At 39.0% G+C, this 26,607-nt stretch overlaps 1 protein-coding gene across 6 annotated transcripts in view; it reads left to right on the forward strand.

Annotated features, from left to right (window-relative positions):
* Positions 1-26,607, forward strand: part of LOC126344778 (maternal effect protein staufen-like) — a 169,707-nt gene that overhangs the window by 74,452 nt on the left and 68,648 nt on the right. For all 6 annotated transcript variants that reach the window (XM_050002049.1, XM_050002051.1, XM_050002050.1 and 3 more), the window contains 3 exons: positions 2,998-3,066; positions 11,248-11,474; positions 21,459-21,666. In XM_050002049.1, coding sequence (XP_049858006.1) covers positions 2,998-3,066; positions 11,248-11,474; positions 21,459-21,666 — 504 coding nt within the window. The remainder of the gene's footprint in view (positions 1-2,997; positions 3,067-11,247; positions 11,475-21,458; positions 21,667-26,607) is intronic.

Here is a 26,607-nt window from a genome sequence, read left to right on the forward strand (position 1 = left end):
AAATGTGTTGCCTATGGGTTGGCAGCACTGTCCATACTGGCATGCGGTTGGCAACGGGGGCCAGCCATCCGCATGAGCACTGTTACAGCCTCCTGGCAGAAGTTGGTATCGCTGTGGGATGGACAACAGCAGCTTATGGCCAATTATGCAGTCACACAGGCTTTCCAGGAAATGAACCCGCTGACCACCTGACCACTATAGGAGATCAACTTGGCATCAGATTACCAGGTCCAGACTTACAACTTCAGTGCAATATTTTGAGGCTCTGGGAATTAGAATGGCTGGCTACTATGACCCAAAACAAATTGAGAAGGATTAAGCAGAACACTAAGGTGTGGTATACATCTTTCCAGAGCTCTTGCAAAGATTCCATTGTGTTGTACTGACTGAGCATTGGCCACACAAGACCTGCCTACAAGTTCCTTGTGCATCACGAGGATCCTCTCAACTGCAGCTGCAGTAGTCTTCTGACGGTAGCACGTTCTTGTCGAGTGCGCCCTGTTGGATGATATGTGGCACGTTCTCAGCTTGCCTATCTCACTACGTCAGATGCTTGTGGATGATGAGACAGCCACTACCAAAGTGCTGTATTTCCTGAGGGAAAGTGGATTTTACATGAAACTTTAATACTTCATCACTTTCAGTGTTTGGGGTGGTTGTGGAGGGGTAGGGGAGGAGCCTCCCCCTGTCACACTCTTCTTTAAACTCTTTTACTTGCTTATATAGCTGGAGCAGCCAAGTCCCCCATTTTTTTCACTGTTTACATGTTTCTCTCATGAGATGGAGGGACAGATGACCCAGTAGTTTAGTCCCTTTAAATACATAATCATCAATCAGTCACCAAAGACTTTATTCTTTTGATAGTGTTGCCACTCTCTTCAGTCTGTCTGTACATAATCCTTTAATAAACAACAATATAACTTTGAATTTTCTAGCTCTCTCTCACACACACACACAGAAGTCAGAAAGATGGCGGAAGACTTGTCAGGTAGTTATTGTGATTCTTCATGACAGTGGTGGAGGCTTTGTCTGCAGGGAGGATGATTAGGCCAGTAACTGTTCTGTTGTGGATGGCAGTCTTTCTTGTGAAATACAATTTTTTCATCATTAAAAACTGAGTAACTATGTTGTTGTGTTTTGTTTATGTTATATGATTTACTTAACTATATAGCAAAAACTGGTGATATTTACTTTCTCTCCCTCCCTCTTTAGGCATTTAAGATTTTCAATAAATTTTTTAGAAAAAAGGCACATCATAAGCTAATTTATTGGAAAATCAGATACAGCTATATTCAGTTGAAAACTGTAAAATTAATTTGTTTTTGATGCCACCCAAAATACGTTTAGTTCTGTGTTGTTTCCTTTGGTAAATAAAGTGTTGTTTACATATTTACTTAGAGCAAATGTTCCATGTGATCAAGTGAAGTGTTGCCATTAGAAGCTGTGTTTCAGTATGTGCAATGTCTCACGTGTAACAATTGTATTTAAGACTGCACCAAGTTTTGTGGTGAATAATACAAGTGAATTTGGAAGTGAATTTTCTACCAGAATACCAAAAGTAAATGTACTTTCTGTATAGACTGCACCAGGCTGTTCCAGCCAGACATCACTGGGCCAGGGTGCTTGTTAGTACACACATGAGCAAGTGCAGCTGTTATAGACTGCCCTCCAGGGTGCGTTCTGTGCATGTGCAAGCCCCATGCTAACCCTTGCCAGCAGGCTCTGGCAGTACGATCCCATATGCTGTCGCCAGGCTGCCTGACTGTCCACATGTCAGCGTTTGTCCACCCATGCCCTAATGTGCCTATAGGTACCTGGCTGCTGTGGGCAGGACTCTAGCTGGAGCTGCCTAGAATATAAATTCATGTTTGGGGTTCTGAAAAGAGCTCTATATTTAGATGCAGAGGTCTTTAGCAGTTGCTGGCAGATGTTGGTCATGAAATTGAACATTTCCAACTATTTAAAACTAAACTCTCTCTGATCCCCACACTCCTTTTTTCACCTTTCTCCTTTTGCTTTCACAACGGGTGGGTCCTTCTCATCCTTAGGTTTGTGTGACCTGCCCTTTCTTTTTAACCTTCCCTAATATATCATTCTCTATTCATTGACAAAGAAACTATTAGTTCTGAAAGCTAAGATAGTAAATGTACTGTTATACATGTTAGTCGGCAGTACCGAAATTTCACCTTTTGAACATAAATACTGGCCAGCAATTCTGTCTATTAATTTTATATCTTATTAGCTACTGGTACAAATTTTAGAATATGTGTAGTTCTTTTGTTAACACACAAAATATTTTTTATTTATTTTCCCTGTTTATAAACAGCTGGCAATATTATGTGTAAAGTTACATTTATCTTCAGATTTAAACATTAGATAAACACAGGAACAGAATGGTCCCAAAGGAAAAGCAGTGGCCTCTTTTTCCCCAAAGCAGCTGCTTTTCTGCTACAGTGTATAGTCATGAAATAATCTAGAAGCATTTCCCGCAATTACCAGTGTGGACTGATTAATACTAGCTTTCATTGGTTACTAGTATATTTTACGAGAGTCCCATGCAGTGGCTCCTGATGCTGAGGATTATATGATTTTACTCATTCCACACTCCTGAAATGTTGCCCTCATGACTGTATTTATAGAACACTGTGTAAGTGAATGAATATGTGATGTATTTTAGGCTAAACACTGTTTCAGTGGCCCAAGGCTGGGAGAAAGTACATTATTCCTTTGTTGGGTAATCTTTCTTGCATTTCCCTAAAATGATTAAGTATACTGTGAGTTAATAAGAATTTTATATCCTTTTCAAGCTGAATATGTGCTCCGAGAAGACATTTCATTGCTTTATCGTCTGTGATGATGCCATTTGTAAACTTCTTTGATGCAGTTTTAACTATCCAGTTTATGGTTAGTTGCAGTGATTTTTATAGCTTTATGTGCAGTGATGTGAGATATCAAATCTGTAACTTTCAGTTTTGCCATCTTTTATTTTTCTTTTAGGTTCACTCATCGATTTTCAAGCACCTTCAACCATGCCTCCAACAGCTTTTGCATATGAAGATCTTCAAGGTAATGCTGTCACAAATCAGTCACTTCAGATGCTTTGAAGAAAATTTGTTTACATTAGCCATTTACATATTTTGATTTCCCATTACAGTTTTCATAAACATAATTTCCTGAGTGGAAAAAATTGGAGCAGGTTAGGTTATGTTGTATTAAACATTTCCAGAAGAATAAGATTATAGCATATTCCACAAAATTATTCACCAGATTGTTCATGTGCACAAACATGTGCATGGGATTTTTCAAGGATTGTTGCAATTTCACTCTACTGGAAATTTTTAATGGTTTATCTCATCTAAACCCATGCATCCTGTAGAGTTTTAGTGCAATGTAAAAGATTTTGTTGCTTGATGCAGCAATAATGTATTGTGTGTCTGTATGTAAATTATTTGTATCAGGGATCACCTGTGGTACAAATGATATGATCAACCACACATACTGTGTACATACAATGCAGTGTGGTTGTGGTCGACTCGTTAAGTATATGACTCATTTTCCTCATACTTGTGGTTCCATATCAAGCAGGGACTCTGAAATCAAATCTCAATCATTCTGTGTCTGGCAGATCATCAGTGAAATGAATGTAACATTACAGTATTACTGCAGTGATGATGCAGGATTCCAGCCTCATGTTTCAGCTGAATGCAGATGCAGTTGCTTAAGAATGGGGTGTAATACTGAAACTAGAAGCAAAGAATTAAAGATAAACAAATGAAATAAAAACGTCTTGTAGTTGTGAAACTTATATTCTGTGCAGATGTCTTTAGCAGGTTATCAGTGGACATCACACAGGAAATTGAAAAACACCAAAGATTTAAAAGTAAAGTACCTCTGATGCCCCCCACTGCCCCACCCCATTTTCCATATTTTTCTCCTTGTTCTCACAACAGGTGTCTGAATAATTACTATTTCTTTTGAACTGAATACATTTTGCTGTGATTGTTTTTGTTGTTGCTGCTGCTCCTGCTGTGGTCTTCAGTCCAAAGACTGGTTTGATGCAGCTCTCCACACTTCTCTACTATGTCCAAGGCTCTTCATCTCCAAATAACTACTGCATCCTGCTTATGTATTCATCTCTTAGTCTCCTTACAATTTTTACTCCCCGCACTTCTTTCCGATACTAAATAGGAGAGCTCTTGATGTTTCAGAATGTGTCCTACCAACTGACCCCTTCTTCTCATCAGGTTGCCCCACAAATTTTGTTTCTCACCAATTCCATTTAGTGCCTCCACATTAGTTACATGTCTACCCACTTGATCTTCAGCATTCTCCTGTAGCAGCACATTTCAAAAGCTTCTGTTTTCTTCTTGTCTTAACTGTTTATTATTCGTGTTTCACTCCTATAGATGGCTACACTCCAAACAAATACTCTCAGAAAATATTTCCTAACACTTAAATCTGTATTCAGTGTAACAAATTTTCTTCTTCGGAAATGCTTTTATTGCCACTACTAGTCTACATTTTATATTCTCTCTACTTTGGCCATCAGTTATTTTGCTGCCCAAATAACAACTCATCTACTACTTTGAGTGTCTCATTTCCTTATGTAATTTCATCAAAATTGCCTGATTTAACTAGACTACATTCCATTTTCCTCATTTTGCTTTTGTTGATGTTCATATTATGTCCTCCTTTCAAGAAACTGTCCATCTGTTCATCAGCTTTTTCAAGTCGTTTACTGTCTCTGACAGAATTGCAATGTAATTGTAAAACCTCGTAGTTTTTATTTCTTCCTTTTCTTTAATTCCTACCCCAAATTTTTCTTTGGTTCCCTTTACTGCTTGTCCAATGTTCAGATTGAATAACATCAGTGACTGCTAAAACGCTGTCTCACTCCCTTCTCAACCACTGCTTCCCTTTCACGCCACTTGTCTTTTATGAGTACCATCTGGTTTCTGTACATGTTGTAAATAGCCTTTTGCTCCCTGTATTTTGCCTCTTTTATTTTCATAATTTCAAGAACAAACTTCTGGTCAACATTGTCTAAAGCCCTCTCTAAGTCTACAATAATTGACATAGACTTAGGTTTTGCCTTTCCTTAACCTATCTTCAAAGAGGAAATGTTCCATTCTTCTGTGAAGAATTTGTGTTAGTATTTCGCAACCATGAGTTAAAAATAGTTATGTAATATTCACACATCAGTACCCACTTTGTTTGCAATTGGAATTCTTATATTATTCTTGAAGTCTGAGGGTATTTCGCCTATGTCATACATCTTGCACACCAGATGAAAGAGTTTTGTCATGGCTGGCTCTCCCAAGACTATTAGTAATTCTGACGGAATGTTGTCTACCTACAGGGCTCTCTTTCACTGGTCTATCAAATTATTCTCGCAAAATCCTATTTCCCATCTCATGTTCATCTATGTGCTCTTTTGTTTCTTTAATATTACCTTCAAATTTATTTCCCTTGCAAAGCCCCCATATATACTCCTTCCATCTTTCAGTGTTCCCTTTTTTCTTTGGGCTTGTTTTCCATCTGAGCTCTTTATATTCATACAACTGCTTCTCTGTTTGCCAAAGGCTTCTTTAATTTTTCTGTAGGCAGAATCTATCTTTCTCCTAGTGATACATGCTTCTAAATCCTTACATTTGTCTTCTTGCATGCCTGCTTAGCTATTTTGCATTTCATATCAGTCTCATTTTTTAGACATTTGTATTTCTTTTTGTCTCCTTCATTTGCTGTATTTTTATATTTTTTTCTTTTGACAATAAAATCTAACATCTCTTGTGTTATCTAGGCCTTGTCTTTTTACCTATTTGATCTTCTGCTACCTTCACTATCTCATCTCACATAGCTGCCCACTGGTCTTCTGCTTTATTCCTTTCACCTGTTCTTGTCATTTTTTGCCTAACACTCCCTCCGAAACACTCTACCCTTCAGTCCTTTCAGCTCATCCAGATCCCCTCTCCTTAATTTCCTATCTTCCTGCAACTTCTTCAGTTTTAAGGTGCAACTCATAACCAATAAATTGGGGTCAGGGTCCACATCTGTCCCTGGAAATGTCTTACAATTTAAAACCAGCTTCTGAAATCTCTGTGTTACCATTATATAATAAATCTGAAACCTTTTGATGTCTCCGTGTCTCTTCCATGTATACAAACTTCTTTCATGATTCTTAAACGAAGTATCGGTGTTGATTATATTATGCTTTGAAAAAAATTCTATCAGGCGGCTTCCTCTTTCATTCCTTTTCCCCATTCCATATTCACCTACTATTTTCCCTCTCTCCCTTTCCCCATTATTGAATTCCAGTCCTCCATCACAATTAAATTTTCGTCTCCTTTAACTATCTGGATAATTTCTTTTATCTCATTATGCATTTGGGGGTTGTGGGCTTTGTTTCTTTCTTGGTTAGTATGCATTCATTATGCTGTTCATAGTAGCTTACCCGCATTCTTATTTTCTTATTATTAACCCTTTATGATCTTGTATTATAACCATGTATTCATTTGACCAGAAGTCCTGTTCCTCCTGCAACCGAACTTCACTAATTGCCGCTATATCGAACTTCATCCTATCCATTTCCCTTTTTAAATTTTCTAATTGACCCGCCCAATAAAAGGATCTAACATTCCCCACTCTGACTCACAGAAAATCTAGTTTTGTTTCTCCTGATGACAACGTCCTCCTGAATAGTCTTCACAGTGGGATCCAAGTGGAGGACTATTTTACCTCTGAAATATTTTATCCAAGAGGATGCCATCATCATTTAACCACACACTAGAGCTTGCATGCCCTATGGAAAAATTATTGCTATAGTTTCCTCTTGGTTTCAGCTGTTTACAGTACCAGCACAGTAAGGCCGTGTTGGTGGATGTTACAATTCCAGATCAGTCAGACACCCAGGCAGTGAGTAGCCCCTGCAACTAGTGAAAAGGCTACTCCCCCCTTCCCCACCACCCCCACCCCTTACCTGACATCCCCACCCTGTCTTTCATCCAAATACAATTCAATCAGTAATTTTAAATCTCTTAGCCCCCCCAAGTCAATATGAGAAATGAAATTTTGGTCTTATTTCAAAACTTTTTCCAAAAATTTATCAAATGAGATAATTGATCATGTAATGTTCTTACACGTGTGCAGACTGTACTGTTTAAACCAGTTTACTCTTCTGATAATTCGATATTTTAATAAGAAATGTACTGAAAACAGTACACATATTTTTCTTGACTTGTAACTGCAAGGAAACTAAGGTGTGTGTGTGTGTGTGTGTGTGTGTGTGTGTGTGTGTGTGTGTGAGAGAGAGAGAGAGAGAGATGCAAAAAACGGCAGTCAGTCTCTTTTTGAAATACTTTTTTATTCTATAAACTGGTTTTTGAAAATCTTCAGGCTCATATTTGGATGCTGCACAGGAGATTACATGACTATTTCAGAGATTAATTCTGAAGGCTATCTTGTGACAGTATGGGTGGCTTTGTAATTAACAGTAGTATCCATGTAGCAGTTTCCATTGTGATTACCAGTTGGTTGCATTTCGCTCACTTTTCATGATATACAGGGTGGTCAGAAAATTTGTGAAATGCTTGTAGGGATGTTACAGGGCAGGCTGTACTGAGACATAAATGTTAAGCAAGAAATTCGATACATTGCTCCGTTTCCGAGTTAATTAGCATTGAAGTTAGCCAATCAGGGTGTCGCGTGCGTAAATTCAAGTTTCAGCTAATGAGTCAAAGCACTCGTTGGGCAACACCACCCCTGGCAGGCCGCTTGAATGCGAGCGCGCGACACCCCGATTGGCTAACTTCAATGCTAAATAACTCGGAAACAGAGCAACATATTGAATTTCTTTCTTAACATTCATGTCTCAGTACAACCTGCCCTGTAACATCCCTACAAGCATTTCACACATTTTCTGACCACCCTGTATATCAATTATCACAAAACTTTCCCAGCATCCTGCATGTGTTGCACAATTGGTGCTCGTTTCGAAGAAGTTCTTTGTAGCAAACACCGGTGAAAGAAGCAGTGAAAAAATCTCTTTTCCAGTGTGTGTTCTTGCTCTATCAATTTTGAGACAAAAGATTGGCAGGCAGTTTTTAACCAGTCACCTGCAACAAAACGTGTGTAACTTTGAAATTAAATGTAGGCCACATCAGTTACATTTAGAACTTCAAATTTGGTATGTGTGCCAACAATACAGATGTTAAGTAACCAGTGTGTTCCACCAATGCTGAACTGATGTGGACATTGAGATCAGTGATTTCCAATTTCTCTGTGGATTTCTCAAGTGATTGTATCAAATATTAAAACTTCAGGAAACCATCATTAGAAATATGCGCAATAAAGGGCGAAGAAAATTGTGTTGCTGAATGCTAAAAAATCTTAAGTATATTGAGTGTTCCCTCACTATACATCTATGAGCTGATTATCTTTGACATAGTAAGCCTGATTTATTTATGGCAAACTATTTTCAACATGATTACATCAGAAATCAAAATAATTTTATGCTGCCCAATCTCCGTTTAAAACTTCAGCTGAAACTTCACAGTATATGGGTATGAAAATTTGTAACAAAGTGAAATGAATAGAATTGATCAGTATAAATTTAGAAACACTGAAAAATAACCTTATATGAGAAACCAAACCAGAAATTTTAGTTTTCAGTTGAATCATGCATGAAGGACAACTTGAAAATTTGGTAAGGAGAGAGCAGTAGCTGTCAAAAAAGTACAAGCTGTTCAACAACAAAAGTTAGGTTATTAGTTACTTCAAGAGATTTGGGACACACATGACAGTCACCCTAAAAAAATCATGGCTGACATTTGAGAGATGCTAAGATAGCACTCACTCACAATTATGAGTTGACAAAGTCGTCACTGTGAACACAAATCATATTCAAGATATTCAATTCTCAATGTTAAATCATTGTTTGATCTTTTCTCAAAGAGATTCTTTGTGCAATAGATGACAAGCTTAAAATGAGTTATGTAACGTACTTTAAGCATCTAGTTATGTAATGTACTTTAAGCATTTCAAACTAAACTTTGACTACACCTTCAGAAAATACAATAGAGTGGTATTCAATATTACTTTCTTAAGGTTAAGCCTTCCAAAAGAATTCTGCTACACCTTTGATTCACAAGTTACATACAGAAGTAGAGAACATGTTTCAAACCTTTTTAGCTGTTTTGAAGGCTTCTGCTCTGAGAATTCATAATGAACTTGTTATACTGAGCAATGTGCTTTCTCTTGATCAACTAATTGTTGAAACTCATTCTGGAACTAGTTGTTAGCGGGTAGGTACGCGGAGAGCTTAAGAAATTGGAAGCAAATTACAAGCAGTGGTTTCTAAAGAATGACCAAAAACAGAGACATGCTTATCATGTATGCCACTGAAAATTTTTATGTTTTTAAGCTCTCAAAGAAAGCATACACATCAGAAGCTGCAGTGACAAGAGACATGTTAAATTTTGTAAAAAGAGTGCTGATGTGTGACAGGTTTATTTCTTAGGAAGTGGAATGCTCTGCACTTGTAAAAAGATGACCCAGCTTTACAAGTGTATTGACGATTACTGGCAGCAGCATATCTCAAAAAGACATCATCCACTGAGTTAAAGTATCAAAATGTTTCAAAATTTGTTAAGGCTTCTCTTCATTGTCCCATAGAAATACCGATATAGAGGAAACACATTCCATTTTGAAGCACATATTACGAGAATGACAAGGCAGCAATTACGCTTTTTTAAAACAGTGTTTTGAGTGTCAGGGATGCATTGGAACAGTACTCCCCTGCACTCCATTTTCTTTCTGTGCCCATTGAGTCATAGATGTGGAGAACAACGTAAATTATGCTGCTTATAGGGTAAAATGTGAAAGGAAAAGGAAATCTAAATTATATGGAAAACAAAAGGAGGAACAAGACCAAAGACACTTTGAAGAGGAGATTAAAAAGAACAACAACATGAACATATCAATTGACTATGATACAGCTGCTCTGAAAAAAAGAAAGAAACACCAACTATCCAAGGAAGCAGGAGAAGAACTTATTTCTGAAGCTTAACATAACTGAAGAAAACACACAAATGAAGTTATTTAAAGGCAGCAAAACTGGTTCAAGGTATGTTTGAGGTTGCACAAATCGTGAAAGAAGAAGAAAGAGTGCAAGAAAAAGTGGTGGAAACCATTCACAAAAATCTTGAGGACAGAAAATCTAGCATGATGACTTCATTTCTTGTGAAGATTCCTAAGAAACAATAATCTAATAATATTTTGTTGGTCTTTTTCTAGTGCTGAAGTGTAGAATGTCATTCGTTGTAAAATGTTATGTAGATTGTGTTTGTGAATTGTGATTAACAATGCTTAATTACCAGTACCAAATTACCATTGTACCTTCATATATTAATAAATTTGTATGAAGGAAAAAAGATTGCCATACCCAACCCAGTATTGTAACAGAGAAATTAATTATGGTCTTAACCAGCATTTGCTGTAGGAGATTTTAAAAAGTGAAAAGAATTCATTTTTGTCATGTCAGTTTACTGAAACAGTTTGTTACCTTTTAAATCACCATTTGCAAATAATTTGTCACCATTCTCAGCTTTTTCCGAGTGCCACAATGGATTCTCAACCTGAAATAGTCATGTAACCTCCTGTTTATCACCTGAATATGAGTGTGAAATAGTTTGACAACTGTTTTGGAATAAAAAAGGATTTAAAAAAAGTGACTGGTTGCAGTTTTCTGTATTTATAAGTCTCCTTTCTTTCTTGCTATTTATATTTCAGATCATCTATATTTTAGTATGTTGCACAATAAGAATTTCTAGGACATACAATCAAAAATTCTTAAGGCTTCTGTTACAGAAACGTTAAGGAACAGTGTGCAACAGAATAATCCGTTGTCAATAAAACATACATCAAGGACCTTCATACAAGATAAAACAATGAGTATAAATCAGATAAGTCAGCATATTGGTAAATGAGAAGTCTGGTGTATAATATTGTAACAGTTTTGTTTCCAGGCACAGAGGTAGCATCATTGATTTAATGTAAATGGTTACATTTGAGGTATGTAATAAAAGCAAAGCAACAAACACTGTATAAATAAAATAGTGCTGTGCAAGAAATATTTGTTCCTTTTACTTTATTAACTAAGATACAAAGGAATTTCGTTAACTGTCACTCTTTGCACTTTCACTACTCTTTGAAGATTACTATGAGAATTCTATTACTGTAACATCATTTCAGCAATGCTGAAGAAGTTAGGAGGAAGAGTTGCTCAGGAATGGGCACCATCAATATCAGGCATCTATAGTTCATTCTTATCAGAAAACATGCCGGAAACAGGGATGTATAATGAAACAAAAACAAAGACAAAATCAGCAACAAAATCAACCAGAAGTGAATACAGTGCTTCAGACTTCAGTGGAAAAACACCTATGTCAGTTGTCAATGAGCTATCACTTTTAATGAAGGTTAGTCAAGTTTCCATTTGATGATTAATGTCTCTCTCTTGTCAAGCTAGCTCTTATAGTACCTGGAAATATGAGTTTGATTGAAATTCCCTTTGAACCACTTTAACTTAAGGTGTCCATACAACAATGGGAAGACACTACGAGGTCTGTTCGAAACATTCCAGAGCATTGGTAATTTCGCACCAGTGTTGTGTTGTAGCTAAATGCTGTTGGCGTCCATTCAGATGCCTGTATTTAATGTGTCACTGCCGGAAGTTTCATTATTGTATGCCTGTTAGTTATTATTCAGTGCTGTATTGAGTATAATGTTGTGTTAGAACAGTTTATGAATTTCGAGATTACATAGTTAGAGGAGCAAAGCATCTGCTTCAAATATTGCATGAAACTCAGGAAAACCTTTACAGAGACACACCAAATGATGCAGGAAGCCTATGTTGATGTGTGCTTAAGCCATACTTGGTGTTATGAATTGTTTATATGGTTTAAAAATGACTGGATGGAAGTTATAGATGACCCTCATTGAGGACGCCTTTTGACGTCTACCGACGAACCTCATGTTAAGAATATCAACAAAATTTTGCCTGCTAATTGAAGACAGACTGTCTGAGAGGAGAATGTAACATTTCAGTTGGATCATGCCATGAAATCCTGACACAACATGTAAAATGCATCGAGTTGCCACCAATTTCATCCAACGTTTCATGAGTCAAGACCAGAAGGACCTTTGCCTCTCAATATATGAAGAGCTTTTGGATCGTGCATATGAGCACGAGATGCTCCTTAAGAGAAACATAACTGGTGATGATACTTGAAACTACAGTTATGATGTTGAGACCAAGATTCAACCTTCACAATGGGTCGGGAAGTTTCTCCACGTCCAAAAAAGCTCGTCAGATCAGATCAAATGTCAGAGCCATGTCAGTAGTTTTCTTTGACTTTGAAGGATTAGTTCATTGTGAATTCATGCTACAGGGACAAACTGTTAATCGATGGTACTATTGGGACATGTTTGATGCTTGTAATAAAACATGAGAAGGAAACGGCCTGAAATGTGGGTAGACAGTTCATGGCTCCTTCATCACAATAATGCACCCACACATTCATCCCTGTTGGTGCATGACTACTGCACAAAAAATGAAATCACTGTGCTTGTCTCTTCCTTCATACTCTACAGATCTGCTCCTGCAGACTTTTTTAAGTTTTGCAACAATATACGAGATAAAAGAAAACTTGCAGATGGCATTTTGTGCAATCCAGCAAGAGGCATAACAAGACTGCTTCTACAAGTGGAAATGATGTTGGGAGCAGTGTTTCAATTTTGGAGGTGAGTGTTTCAAAGGAGACCATGTCCAATAACTAAAAGTTGAGTGAAGAAAAATTTTGTGGACAAAGTTCCAGAATTTTTTGAACAGACCTCGTATACTGCAGATTAGTAATGACATTAGCATCTTGAGTTTTCCACAACTTCAGTTAAGTTAGTGTAATAGGATAGAATCTTATAAATTATACTGCCTTTTAAATTGTACCACTAATTTATTTAGCCAGCCAGTGCGTGTAACATTGTGCCTAACTGTTGTACATGATTAGTTGAACAGACAGACCGTTGACAATTCTGGTGTGGGTCCAAGTTAATTTTGTGCTCTGAGGAAGTAAGTATGTGTTTGTGAAGTTTAGCACCTGTCCTCTTACAGGCATGTAATGTGTATTTATAATTTATATAGCATATAACTTCACTTGTTCAATGAAAATAAAGCATAGCAACATTTAATATGGCCCTAGCCTCTGTACAGTAAAAAGTAACTTTAAAAATAATAGCCTTGCCTTATAAATTGTACGATGACTTTCTTCATATACTATACTGGAACATTTTAAAATAATGTTCAGTGTACATGTTTTAACAGTTGATTTGATGTAGTAATTACATTGCTTATGTGTTGAAGAAATCTGGATGTAGTACAGACCCACATGAGGAGTTTGCAGCTGAACTGGTAGATCACATTCAGTTACTTGAATCCCACATGTTTAGATGTTCTTGAGCTTGCTAGGGAGAGCTAACTTTCGATTTGGCTGAATCAAACAGGTCTGTTCATCAATTCACAATGGGATGGCAGGTAAATTACGATATTATACCTAAATGTTTGGCATGTTCTGTTATTTATGCACCAAGCAGAAGCTACTTTGGCAGCTAGAACATTTGGCTTGAATAAAGAAGCTGTCACAAAAGTCATGTACTTTTTAAAATTCTTTTTGAGTTAGTGAGCAAATATGATTTTCAGGCTAAGCAGATTTTCAATATGTATGAGACTAGCCTATCCACAGAAACCTCAAAAGATCATTGGGTAAAGAGGATAGCACCAAGTTAGGGTTGTAACTAATGCAGAGAGGGGGACAAGTACCACATGTGTTTGTTGTTTCAGTGCTTCTGTATGTTTGTGCCTACCGTCCTAGTATCTATGGAAAATGATTTCTGATGATTTAAAACTTGGAGTTCCACCTGTCACCAAAATTGCTATTTCATAGAGTGATTGGATGTCGAGCGAATTGTTTTTCAGAGAATGGTGCACTTAATTGAAACTGTGAAATGTGATTATGACAGGAAGATGTTAATAATATTAGATGGATATGCAACACATATGAAAAATCTACGTGCTATAACTGTAACTAGATATAATGATGTATTTGTGGTTTACCTGTCTACACACACCACTCAAAGGCTATGGCCACTAAACATTGCCTTCTTTAAGGGGAGCCGGAGGTGCCTATGCTGCCCATGTTAAAATCACTAAGTTTGAGGAGCATTTATGAATAAACTACCAAATAGAAAAATTTGAATTTTTTACATATATAGTGGTTTAGTATTGCAGTTATGACAGAGGGATTTTGGAGTATCTTTTCTAGTTTCCTTTCAATTATTTTTTAAATTAATGACCCAATTTTTTTACAAATAATTGCTTTATAATTAAACTGAAATGAAACTACTGAACATATTGCCAAATGGCTGTGTTACAATGTAAGTTTGACCACTAGGAGTGCTGTATAAAAATTTCACCTCTCTAGCTTGAGTTGATTTTGAGAAAATGTTCCTTATATTCGAAAAATTCGAAATTACGGGAAACGGCTATCAAAGTTTCTCAATACATTCCTGGACTATAGGATGGATTATCAGGGTCTTCTTCTTCATCCTCCAAAAGCTTCCTCTTCTGCCTTCTTTTCTGGCCTGTTGTTCCATCATACTTCATATGCCTTTCTCTTCTTTCTGCTCCTCTTATCCTTTCTCTGTCAATATTTCTTAGTGCTTGTACAGTGTTCACCCCAGCTGTAAATCCTAATGCCTTCAGAACTTCACACTTCACACTGTTCCTTTGGTTGTAGGTTGCTATTGCATCATAAATCCTTAAGTGCAGTGTTTTTATGCTTACAAACACCCTTTTGGGAATCACTTTCCAAATCAAATTGTTTACACTCTCATTAGGATTCTGCGCCTTTCCGTGTAGACATTTGTGTAACAATTCTGGCTGTGCTAAGTCATGAAAAATTGGTTTTATTGCATTTATCATAGCTGCTGGCAAACCATGTTTGTGATCATAGTCCTTTTCTGCATTATATTTGCACCAGTAATCTTTTGGGCACAGGCTGTGTTGAGGGTATTCATTGGAAGAGGCAGTATGAAGAACAATGCCCACACTGCTTTTCGCATGTCACTAACATTACTAGTATTTTGCCTTATAGCATACCCATAGTACCTCTGTAGATGTTCAATCACCTCATCAGTAAGCCTGCCTCTCTCTTCTATTGTCTTTCCGTCATTGAGCTTACTTGAACCCAAAGTTTGTTTGAGCCTTCGAAGCCGTGCACCCATACGCTTTTGGACATGCCCAATGCAATCCAACTTTTCAACTACAAATTCATTTCCATATGGGTTCAGTTCTCTATAGTCTTGAAACCTTTGGAGTCACCATCCCCAAGGTAGTATTTGTACCTAACGTTGTATCTGGGAACTGAACGTTCAAAAATTTGTTTCACTACATTCACTTCCATTGCTTCACTTGATTCACCAAAATTTGCCTCACAGGTTCCACTGTTCTTCCTCTTCTTATATACACGGTTACTAAAATGTGGCATCGTAACCAGAACAACGCTTTACACAAGAAGTATAATACTACCAACAACAATCGCTACACTGAACTAATTCGAAACGTTAAACAGCAAAGAGACGATGTTCCGCCCTCTTAGCGCTTCATTTGTCACAGAAAACAATGTAGCCAACCCTTGCATACTCGCTGTATGCATTAACATAAGGCGCTGTATGCGTAACAGGCCGAGAAAATCCCAAGCAGTTCACCAGGAAGTCACGAGAGGGTGTTAGATGCATTCGGCGGACGCCCATTTCCTCTGCAGGCGTGGGGGAAAATGGTAATAACTCCACTTCTAGGATGAGTAGAACAATAATTCAAAGTTTACATTAAAGAGGAACGTTTCAATTAATTTTCGGTAGGGAAAAAAAATCATAATTTTTTGGATTTGACCACCTCCGGCTCCCCTTAAGCCACTTGCAGCTTATTACAACCAAGCAGTTGACAAATGGTTTCGCAGAAACCCTGACAGCAATTTGTCATGGCAAACTACAGTCAATTACAAATCTGAAAGCAGATTCAGCAGTGAAACACAACACTTAGCACTGAGATCGAGTTTATTATGTCTCCTGGACAGAGAGTTCAGCTATTTATACAGCTAATATCTCACATGCTGCTATTTATATGAACATCGAGTATTTGAGAATATACAAGCAATATAAACATAAAATCTTTCAAAAACTTTCCAGAAATGACAAATATGAAATAAAGAATAACTGCTGGTGGCCAGGTTTGAATTTACAATCTGCAGCTTGCCAAACTGTGATGCTAGCCACTACACCACACTACCTGTGCCACAGCTTGCTGCAGTGCTCACTCTCCTAGAGAAACATTCAGGACCTGCTGTTTTGGAAATTCCCATGGAAGCTGATTGCAGTACTCTGGATCTAGATCTCATCAGTGGTCCTCAGTGTGATGGTGCTGGCATGTTCTTGCATTCTGGTTGCATTATCATACCCTTTTCACTATAACACAAATGAAAGGTAGCCTCTCTCATCGAAGCTTCACAATTGTTGAGTGGTTCCTCAGTTTCCTTGAACTTCCCACCATTAATCAGTGCCTCTGGACTGTAATACATATTCATACAGAGGACATGAATACATCTCTGCATTTTTTCTTCTTAAGGAATGGTCATAATTCTGTACTTCCCATGTGACATCTGACAAGCAGTGAAGGATGCAATACAGCCCAAAGGAGCACTATAGTAAGTTTTGCAGTGATCCTACTTTCCACACAGTTGCAAAAATCCAAAACAAGGCTCGTGAGCTGCATCCCACTAGTTGGTGCTTGACATAGTAACACTCTCGGTCCTTCTCCTGAGCATCCAAGGTCCACATGTGAACCAGCTGTCTTGTTTCTTTGGTCCTGCTGATGAGGTGTTTCATATAGCCATACTGAACATCATCTGGTTGAAACGGGAACCATGCAACTAGTGTCACTTTGATGTCACAGCCATAGAAAACACACACACACACACACACACACACACACACACACACACACAAGGTGGGGGGGGGGGGGGGGGGGGCGGCGATTTTCACCATGGGCAGTGTTGTATCCCTTTTCCTTTGTTTGAGAGCATACATTAAGAACAAATCTACCAGAGTCTGCGAGGCCATTTGTCTGTGGATGATTGACAACTGTCATTCTGTGGATGACACCACGGTGTGAAATTAACCTCTAATACTAGTCTCAACTGGAAAATTTCCATGATCAGAAATCACCACACAGGGTGCTCTGTGTTTGACAATGACATGTTGTACAAGGAACTTTGTAATTTCTTGAGATTTGGTAGTTAGCACAGGTTTGGTGACAGCATAGCTACTGATGTAGTCAGTTCTCCATCAGTTCCAGTTTGCCAACTTTGGGAAGCTCTCCAAGAGGCCAGTTCCAATCCCAGTGGAATAGTGGTGCTGCAGGCAGGATTAGTGATCGGAGGTAATTACAGCACATGCTTCCATATTTGCCATTCCTTACAGCAGTTCAAGTAGTGCCTAATGGTTTGGTAGATCTGTGTGCATTAATACCTTTGTCTGATTCTTTCTGGAGTCTTTGTGAGTCCCAGGTGACCAGATGTTCGAGCATTATGGAAATACTTCTGGATAACTGGTTACAGATTACCTGGGATGACAAACAACCCTATTGGATCATAGTTCCTCTTATTCATAAGATTGGAATCTGTTCAGAAGCAAAATCATTTAATGCAATGATGACTGCTGTGTTCTTTCAAATGATTCCTTGAAAGGCAGTCATTGTCTTTGGGTTTGTCACCCACTTATGTATACCGATATAACATAGTACTCCTGAAGCCTCAATGCGTATCTCAACAATCAATCTGGCAGGCCCTTGAAGAAAGAGTGTCCAATGATAGGGCTGTTACAAAATTCTGTTGGTGGCTTCTCCAAAACTGGGATCTGGCCATTCTGTCCACATATTTTTCAAGATTTTGGCTTCATGTCGACTAAATCTGATGCAAAATCAGAAGCAAAAGATTACAAAGAAGAAATTAGTAGACAGGAGCCAAGAATACGCAGGAAACTCAAGACAAACTAATGGTAATAATGCACTCCTGAATCCTTCAACACCCATGAAACAAACATGTAGTAAGGAAGATTGTCATTAGGCCCAAAAGGTATCCACCCTGTTCCAACTGTGCCAAAACAAAAAAGGAGCAGAGCAACATCATCTGCTGTTGAGATCACCAGTAGTCCTTACAAGAGGCTCTATCTTGACAAAGAATCTGAGAAAAACAAAAGTAGGCTTAAAAAAATTAAAACTGCCAAAACCTAATGAACAATGTTTCATCAAGCTGCTTCTGCAAGATATGTGAAGTTGGCAAAGAGGAAGAAATGATCAAGTTCCTCAAATTTGTTTGTGGTTCCATAGCTGATATGTTAAAGTGCGAGGAAAAGTGTACTTTATTGTGATAACTGCATACTTGAATGAGTGGCTACTGTTGAAACTGTTCAGTGTAAGTACTAAAGTAGCCTAATACACTTCTGGAAATGGAAAAAAGAACACATTGACACCGGTGTGTCAGACCCACCATACTTGCTCCGGACACTGCGAGAGGGCTGTACAAGCAATGATCACATGCACGGCACAGCGGACACACCAGGAACCGCGGTGTTGGCCGGCGAATGGCGCTAGCTGCGCAGCATTTGTGCACTGCCGCCGTCAGTGTCAGCCAGTTTGCCGTGGCATACGGAGCTCCATCGCAGTCTTTAACACTGGTAGCATGCCGCGACAGTGTGGACGTGAACCGTATGTGCAGTTGACGGACTTAGAGTGAGGGCGTATAGTGGGCATGCGGGAGGCCGGGTGGACGTACCGCCGAATTGCTCAACACGTGGGGTGTGAGGTCTCCACAGTACATCGATGTTGTCGCCAGTGGTCGGCGGAAGGTGCACGAGCCCGTCGACCTGGGACCAGACTGCAGCAACGCACGGACGCACTCCAAGACCATAGGATCCTACGCAGTGCCGTAGGGGACCGCACCGCCACTTCCCAGCAAATTAGGGACACTGTTGCTCCTGGGGTATCGGCGAGGACCATTCGCAACTGTCTCCATGAAGCTGGGCTACGGTCCTGCACACCGTTAGGCCGTCTTCCGCTCACGCCCCAACATCGTGCAGCCCGCCTCCAGTGGTCTCGCGACAGATGTGAATGGAGGGACGAATGGAGACGTGTCGTCTTCAGCGATGAGAGTCGCTTCTGCCTTGGTGCCAATGATGGTCATATGCGTGTTTGGCGCCGTGCAGGTGAGCGCCACAATCAGGACTGCATACGACCGAGGCACACAGGGCCAACACCCGGCATCATGGTGTGGGGAGCGATCTCCTACACTGGCCGTACACCTCTGGTGGTCGTCAAGGGGACACTGAATAGTGCACGGTACATCCAAACCGTCATCGAACCCATCGTTCTACCATTCCTAGACCGGCAAGGGAACTTGCTGTTCCAACAGGACAGTGCGCGTCCGCATGTATCCCGTGCCACCCAACGTGCTCTAGATGGTGTAAGTCAACTACCCTGGCCAGCAAGATCTCCGGATCTGTCCCCCATTAAGCATGTTTGGGACTGGATGAAGCGTCGTCCCACGCGGTCTGCACGTCCAGCACGAACGCTGGTCCAACTGTGGCGGCAGGTGGAAATGGCATGGCAAGCCGTTCCATAGGACTACATCCAGCATCTCTACGATCGTCTCCATGGGAGAATAGCAGCCTGCATTGCTGCGAAAGGTGGATATACACTGTACTAGTGCCGACATTGTGCATGCTCTGTTGCCTGTGTCTATGTGCCTGTGGTTCTGTCAGTGTGATCATGTGATGTATCTGACCCCTGGAATGTGTCAATAAAGTTTCCCCTTCCTGGGATAATGAATTCACGGTGTTCTTATTTCAATTTCCAGGAGTGTATTTTAGAAATGAATATGTTTTAAAAGCTCAGCTTTGTTTGCTAAAGTCTTAAAAAGTAAAATAAATATTTGTCATATTCAAAAAATTTCTGTATTTCTTACTACTGTAGTTGAGAAAATCTTTTGCAGTATAATTTATAACGCCAATGGTAAAGGACTTGCTTATAAATTGTACCACTTTGTACCTCTCCACCTATTTTGTTATATCTATTAAATTGTAGGTAATTTATTTTTGAAACTCTCAGCATATGTGTCTAGAGAATGGGTTAAACACTATTAGTACTGCATTTAAATAATTTTTATTGGATTTCAGAAAAATGCTGAAAGTGGTGCAATTTATGAGTCTGTGCCCTAAATATAAAAATTTATTTTGAAGTTTGCAAACTGTTTAACAATTGAAAATTGTCTACTATACGTGGATATTTGCCATTAACATGCAACACATTAATAGTTAAGCCTTCTAAACACTCCTAATCTCTGGACAGAAAACGTGCTGTCAAATATTTTATATGTTTACCATGTAGGACCATGTGACAGTAAATACCTAGTGCTCATTTGAAATAGTGAAGCTAGTTTGTAATTGTTATTATTTGTTACTTAAGTGTATCTTGATCAAGTTAAGATATTATTTAGATAATTGTTTGCTAAATGATGTATGGAGAGGTTCACAGAAAAAGACATTTCCAGATATTATCCAAGGGCTTAAAAATTAAATGGTAGGAATATTTTTTTCTGGAGAAACTACAATTTGCAAGCCAGTGTGTTATAACATTGCAATTCTACATTACTGTATCATGTTATAAGAAAACAGTCCAGAGATAGTATTCCTGTTAATGGCTGCAGTGAACTTACACAGAACATGATATGCAACTTAATTTTACCTGTTCAACAATGGAAAATCCAGGATGGAATGTAACAGTTTTGTGAAAAGGATAGTAGCTACTCACTACATAGTGGAAATGCTGACTCGCAGAGAGGCATAACGAAAAGACACTCAGAAAATGAGCTTTCGGCCAACAAGATCTTTGTTGGAGATAGGACACACACACACACACACACACACACACACACACACACACACACAGGCGCAAACATAATTCAAATATAAGTGACTGCAGTCTCTTGGCTTCTGAGGCCGCTCACACATGTGTGGTCTCGGCAGCCAGAGACTGTGGTCATATATATGTGTGAGCAGAGAGAGAGAGAGAGAGTTCTATCTCTGACAAGCTATATGGTGAGCAGCAACTATCCTTTTCATGATATTAATTTTAACTGTGTTGGGCACCATCTCTGCTTTATGGTGAGCAGCAACTATCCTTTTCATAATATTAATTTTAACTGTGTCGGATTAATTTCAGTGACACAACTTTTTCCTTATAGCTTGAAAGAATTATCATTTTCCTGCTCAGATCATCTTTTTATTTCCATTCTTAGGTTCGACCTGAGTACTCTTTGATAGATATGCAGGGACCACCTCATGAGAGAACTTTCACTGTTAGTTTAAAATTTGGAGGTGAAGAGTATTCAGCCTCTGGTTCAAGCATTAAAAAAGCACAACAGTTGGTGGCAAATAAGTTTCTTCAGCACACACTTTATCAGCAACCTCTACAGCAATTGGCTCGCAAACAACAAATGCGTACAAGTAAGTAATACGTGCTCATCTTTTTCATGATAGGGATGTTTACCTCTATTGTAACTCCAGTAAATCATCCTTTTTGCACATTCTTTATTTGGGGTAGTATACATCACAGATTTTTATTTTTGATGAATATTTGTTTTAAAATTATGTTATTGTACATAACTTCATTCACTGTAAAAATCTTGGTCATATTTTGGGATATTTTCTGTGGGGAGTAATTTCTGCTGTCTCACTGATTGCCCTGAAGCTATTTTGCAGTCATAAACTTTTTCCGGAAAAGTAAAACATTTGACAAAAAGCTAGTGCATTAGCCATAATTTCATGTTTTATATCAAAATACTGACTTCTTTAGAACTTCATTTATCAAAATTAAAGGAGAATGAAAAAGTAAAAATCACTATGTATGATTCAGTTTGCCAGAAGCACCAAACAAGAACCAAAAAGCTACCTCAGTGACATCAAGATTAAGTGTATGCTCAAGTTATTCGGTACATTTTCCCAGAAAAAAGTCTACAATGGCACAATGTACATCCATATGACATATATTGTGGCTAAAGGGAATGAACATTGATATCCAGCCACCTTGCTCAACAATCTTAAATGTGAATCACTCAGAATGGCTGATTATTTGTTGCAATTGAGAAAAGTGAAACACTTGATAGTTAAGATGTACTATACATTATGTAATAAGAAAAAATCTTCTTCAGAAAGGCACGCGTGCGCGCACACACAAATTTTCAAGTGGCTGGAGATAGCAGTTGTGTGTGAGAGGTGTGACTGCATGCATGTGCACACATGCAGTCGCACCTCTCACACACATGACCGCTATCTCCAGCCACTCCAAAATGCAACTGTGTCACGCCAAAGGAAGCAGCAGTGTGGAGTGAGGCGGGGAGTTGAATGGTAGGATATGGTAGGCGGTGGTGATGAGAAGAGGTGGGAGAGAAGTCAGCCCAGCCTGGTGAAGTGTGCAGGGACTATATGGTGGCAGGAAAAGACTACCAGGTGCAGCAGCATTGGGAAGCTGTTAGGGAGGGGGAGTAGAAAACGAGAGGAGCAGAGAAGGGGAAAAGACAGGTGGGTTTGTTGACAGAGAGTAGCATACAATGAAGGTAAGGTGGACATGAAAGGGGAGAAGATAATAGGACAGAGCAGGCAGAAACAGTTGGCTGTAGGGAGTGGGGACAGAAGATTACTGTAAGACAGAATGATTTTGGAAGCAGAGGATGTGTTGTAAGGATAACTCCCATCTCTGCAGTTCAGAAAAGTCGGTGGTTGTGGAGAGGAGGATCCATAAATCCTAGATTGTGAAGCATCCATTGAAATCAAGGATGTTACATTCAGTGACATGTTGTGCCACAAGCAGGTCCACTTTGCCTTTGGCCACAGGTTGGTGGGGACCATTTCTCCTGGTAGACAGTTGATTGGTAATCATACCAATATAAAAAGCTGTACAATGATTGCAACAGAGCTGGTATATCACATGAGTGCTTTCACATCTGGGCTTACCTCTAGTGGGACAGGATAGGACAGGACTGGTATAGGAAGTTCCAGGTTGGTAGATTGGTCAGATCTTGCATCTGGGTCTTCCACAGATGCATGATCCCTCCAGCAAAGGGTTGGAATTGGGAATGGCATAGCAATGGACTTAGATGTCATGGAGATTGTGCAGTGCTGTAACATCTGTTTAGGAGAAGTGGGAAGGAACTTTGGTAGAATGTCCCCCACTTCAGGGTGTGATGTTAGGTACTCTTTTTTAAAGTCCTAATGAAGGATTTGGTTCTGTTCTGGCCTGGAATGGTATTCAGTGACGGGGGATGATGCTTTCTGGGTGGTTCTTGGCAGGTGATGGATGGATTTGGGATGTGGGATTGTGTCACGGGACATTCTGTGAAGGCCTTTACGAGATCTTCAGCATACTGAGCAAGGGAGTTCTTGTCACTACAGATACACCGCCCTGGGAGACCAGGCTGTATGGGAGTTATTTCTGTGTTTGAAGGGATGATAGCTATCAAATGCAGGTATGGATGGAGAATGAGAGATTTGGAGACAAACATCCAGGAAGGTGGTACACTCAGTTGAGTAGGATCAGGTAAAGCAGATGGGAGAGAAGATGTTGAAGTTGCAAAGGAATGTTGATAAGGTGTCTTGGCCCTGTGTCCAGATCATGAAGATGTTGTCAGTGAACATGAATCAGACCAGAGGTTTGGGGTTTTTGGAGGCTAGGAAAGTTTCCTCTAGATAGCCCATGATCGGGTTGGCACAGGAGAGTGCCATGTGGATGCCCATTAATGTGCCATGGATGTGTTTGAATATCTTTACTCCAAAGGAGTAATAGTGTCTATTAGGCTATTACCTGACTGTAGTGTGGCGAGGACCTGAAATACCAGTGATGTCATAATGCGACCCGATACTGTAGTGGCTTGACTAGCAATTCTGTGTTCAGCAGTGTGTAGTAGTGTCCTGCAGAGTTCAGACAAAGAGTAGAGTCAGACGCATTGTTATCCAATTTGATACTGGAAGGAAATACATTTCTGAATGTTGATTTATTCATTGTAAAGGAAGGTCCAAGTATTATAGTGAAACTGAGAGAATTTTTTGGAGAGTTTAATGCATTGTATGAGAGTTAATGATGAGATCCTGTTATATCCCATGAATGTCTGTGTCGATGTTTGATTATGTTTTAAAAAAGTTTGATGCACACACTAGAGTACCCTGCACCAATTTCCTTTCAACTATGTCTCGAGATGAAAAGCTTATAGTTAGCTTGACATACGTAAAAGTGAATTCACCAAGTATTTCTGCATTATCACATTTTATTTTTAACAAAAATAGTATTACACAATTTTATCAGCTGCATCTAATTTCACTAGTGGCAAGAAATATGTGATACATGTGTATTAATTACTTTTGTCAGGACAACATGACACGAAAAATATTCACTTTCCTTCAATATGAAGCTTCATTGCTATTTCACTCCGTATCTTCCTTCAGTGTGACCTGTTTTTATAGTGAGAATGACTAGATTGCCAAATTTATGGTGTTACACACACTGGTGTGGTAAGTTTCTTCAATGACTGTGACTTGCCACACACTGCATAATCGAGGCACACAACCAGTTTGTGCTGAAAGCATATGCTCTGCAGTACGCTGTTACTGCCAGCCGCACACGTTTCCTGAAATGTATTTGCAGGTTGCCTTCACATCTTGAGTTTGTCCAGGAAAAAGGAAGGAAAAGCAATATTTGTTTGCTAAGACTTTTCCAGTAGCATGTCTGTTGTACTGTTCCAGAAGATGTGCCCTGGCGTTATTCATTATTTTTTCCAGTACACAGTTCCTACTGTACATATGTACACACAATTCTACGGTTTAGTAACTCATGTCATCTTATTCCACATTAAAATTCTGTCAACTTGTAATGTTGTAAACAATAGTGTATAGTCTGAGTAACTGCTAATTATGTAAGTGAATATCTGGCCAACCAAAGTACTATACAAAGCTGTACCAGTAGTGTTATAGTACATTTGAATGACGACTAAAAAGAAAAGCCAGAACTGTATTCTTGAAAATGTGCAGCAACTAAAATTTTTGCTATACGCTAATTATAAATACCATATTTAACAGACTATAAGAGGCACCTTAATATTTAAGCAGTTTTTTGTAAATAACATTTTTACCATTTTATTATTAGGTAAAGATGATGTAAATTATCAAATAAAAGTGTTGGTATGTTGATAGACACACAAACAAACATACACACAAAATTCAAGCTTTTGCAACCCACGGTTGCTTCATCAGGAAAGAGGAAAGGAGAGGGATAGACGAAAGGATGTGGGCTTTAAGGAAAAGGGTAAGGAGTGATTCCGATCCTGGGAGCGGAAAGACTTACCTTAGGGGTAAAAAAGGACAGGTATACACTCGCGCGCCCACACACACACACACACACACACACACACACACACACACACACACACACACACATACACATACAGACACAAGCAGACATATGTAAAGGCAAAGAGTTTTGGCAGTAAAACATTAAAGGACAAGAGTGTAGTGCATTGCTTTATGTCCACTTGTTTTCGTGCTTGCAGTTTTAGCACCTTCCTGGCAACAGTTTGGTTACTGTTACTCGGCACATCAAATGTCAACATTTGTATTCGCTATTTGGCGTAGCTCCACACTGGTTTTCTTTTGATGTTGAACAATAAAGCAATAGAAAGATAATATTTTGTCTTTATATTCTTGTGGCATTTTTGAGATATTTTGATTTTGGTTCGGATGCTAAGTTCATGACACTTCATAAATCTATATCACCAACCAGCCCCACCCCTAAAGTATGTTAAGTCGCACTGTAGCACTAGCTTATGAGCATGTATTTGAATCATTTTTATATAAATTCCAAGGCCATTTCGATGGTGTCTTTGAATCCATTTCAATGCATCATCTTCTAGATTTTGCCATTTTGTATTCAGTTCTCTATTTGCACATTTAGTCTTTCTCTTTTTTTTCAGTTCTTGCTTACTGCCCACCAATCGCAGATGGTTTTTTTCTGTTGGTGGAGGACTGAAATGCCACTCAGCTGCTCTATTTCCACATTGTTCTGCATATTCTAACATATTACATTCAGTTTATAGCCCACATGATACGAATACCTATTGTTAGTAGCTAGCTACTAACAAAAATATTGTACTGTTTCCAATAACACAAATCCCTTTCAATTCAAGTTCACTGGCACTGTAGAGTGCAGTGATGTGTCATAGGCTAGACAGTGTCCCAAGTTTGTGATGGCAGGGCGAGAGGTAGTCAGTGTTAGAAATCTTGTGGATACCTGCAATTCATGTTCAGCCCAACAGTGCACTGCTATCAGTTTTGGCAGATAGAGACAGATTTACCACTGCATTGAATTTATATCCATTTTTAATGCTGGCGGGAATTTTAAAT

The sequence above is a fragment of the Schistocerca gregaria genome, chromosome 1 (genome assembly GCF_023897955.1).
Source record: "Schistocerca gregaria isolate iqSchGreg1 chromosome 1, iqSchGreg1.2, whole genome shotgun sequence".
NCBI lineage: Eukaryota > Metazoa > Arthropoda > Insecta > Orthoptera > Acrididae > Schistocerca > Schistocerca gregaria.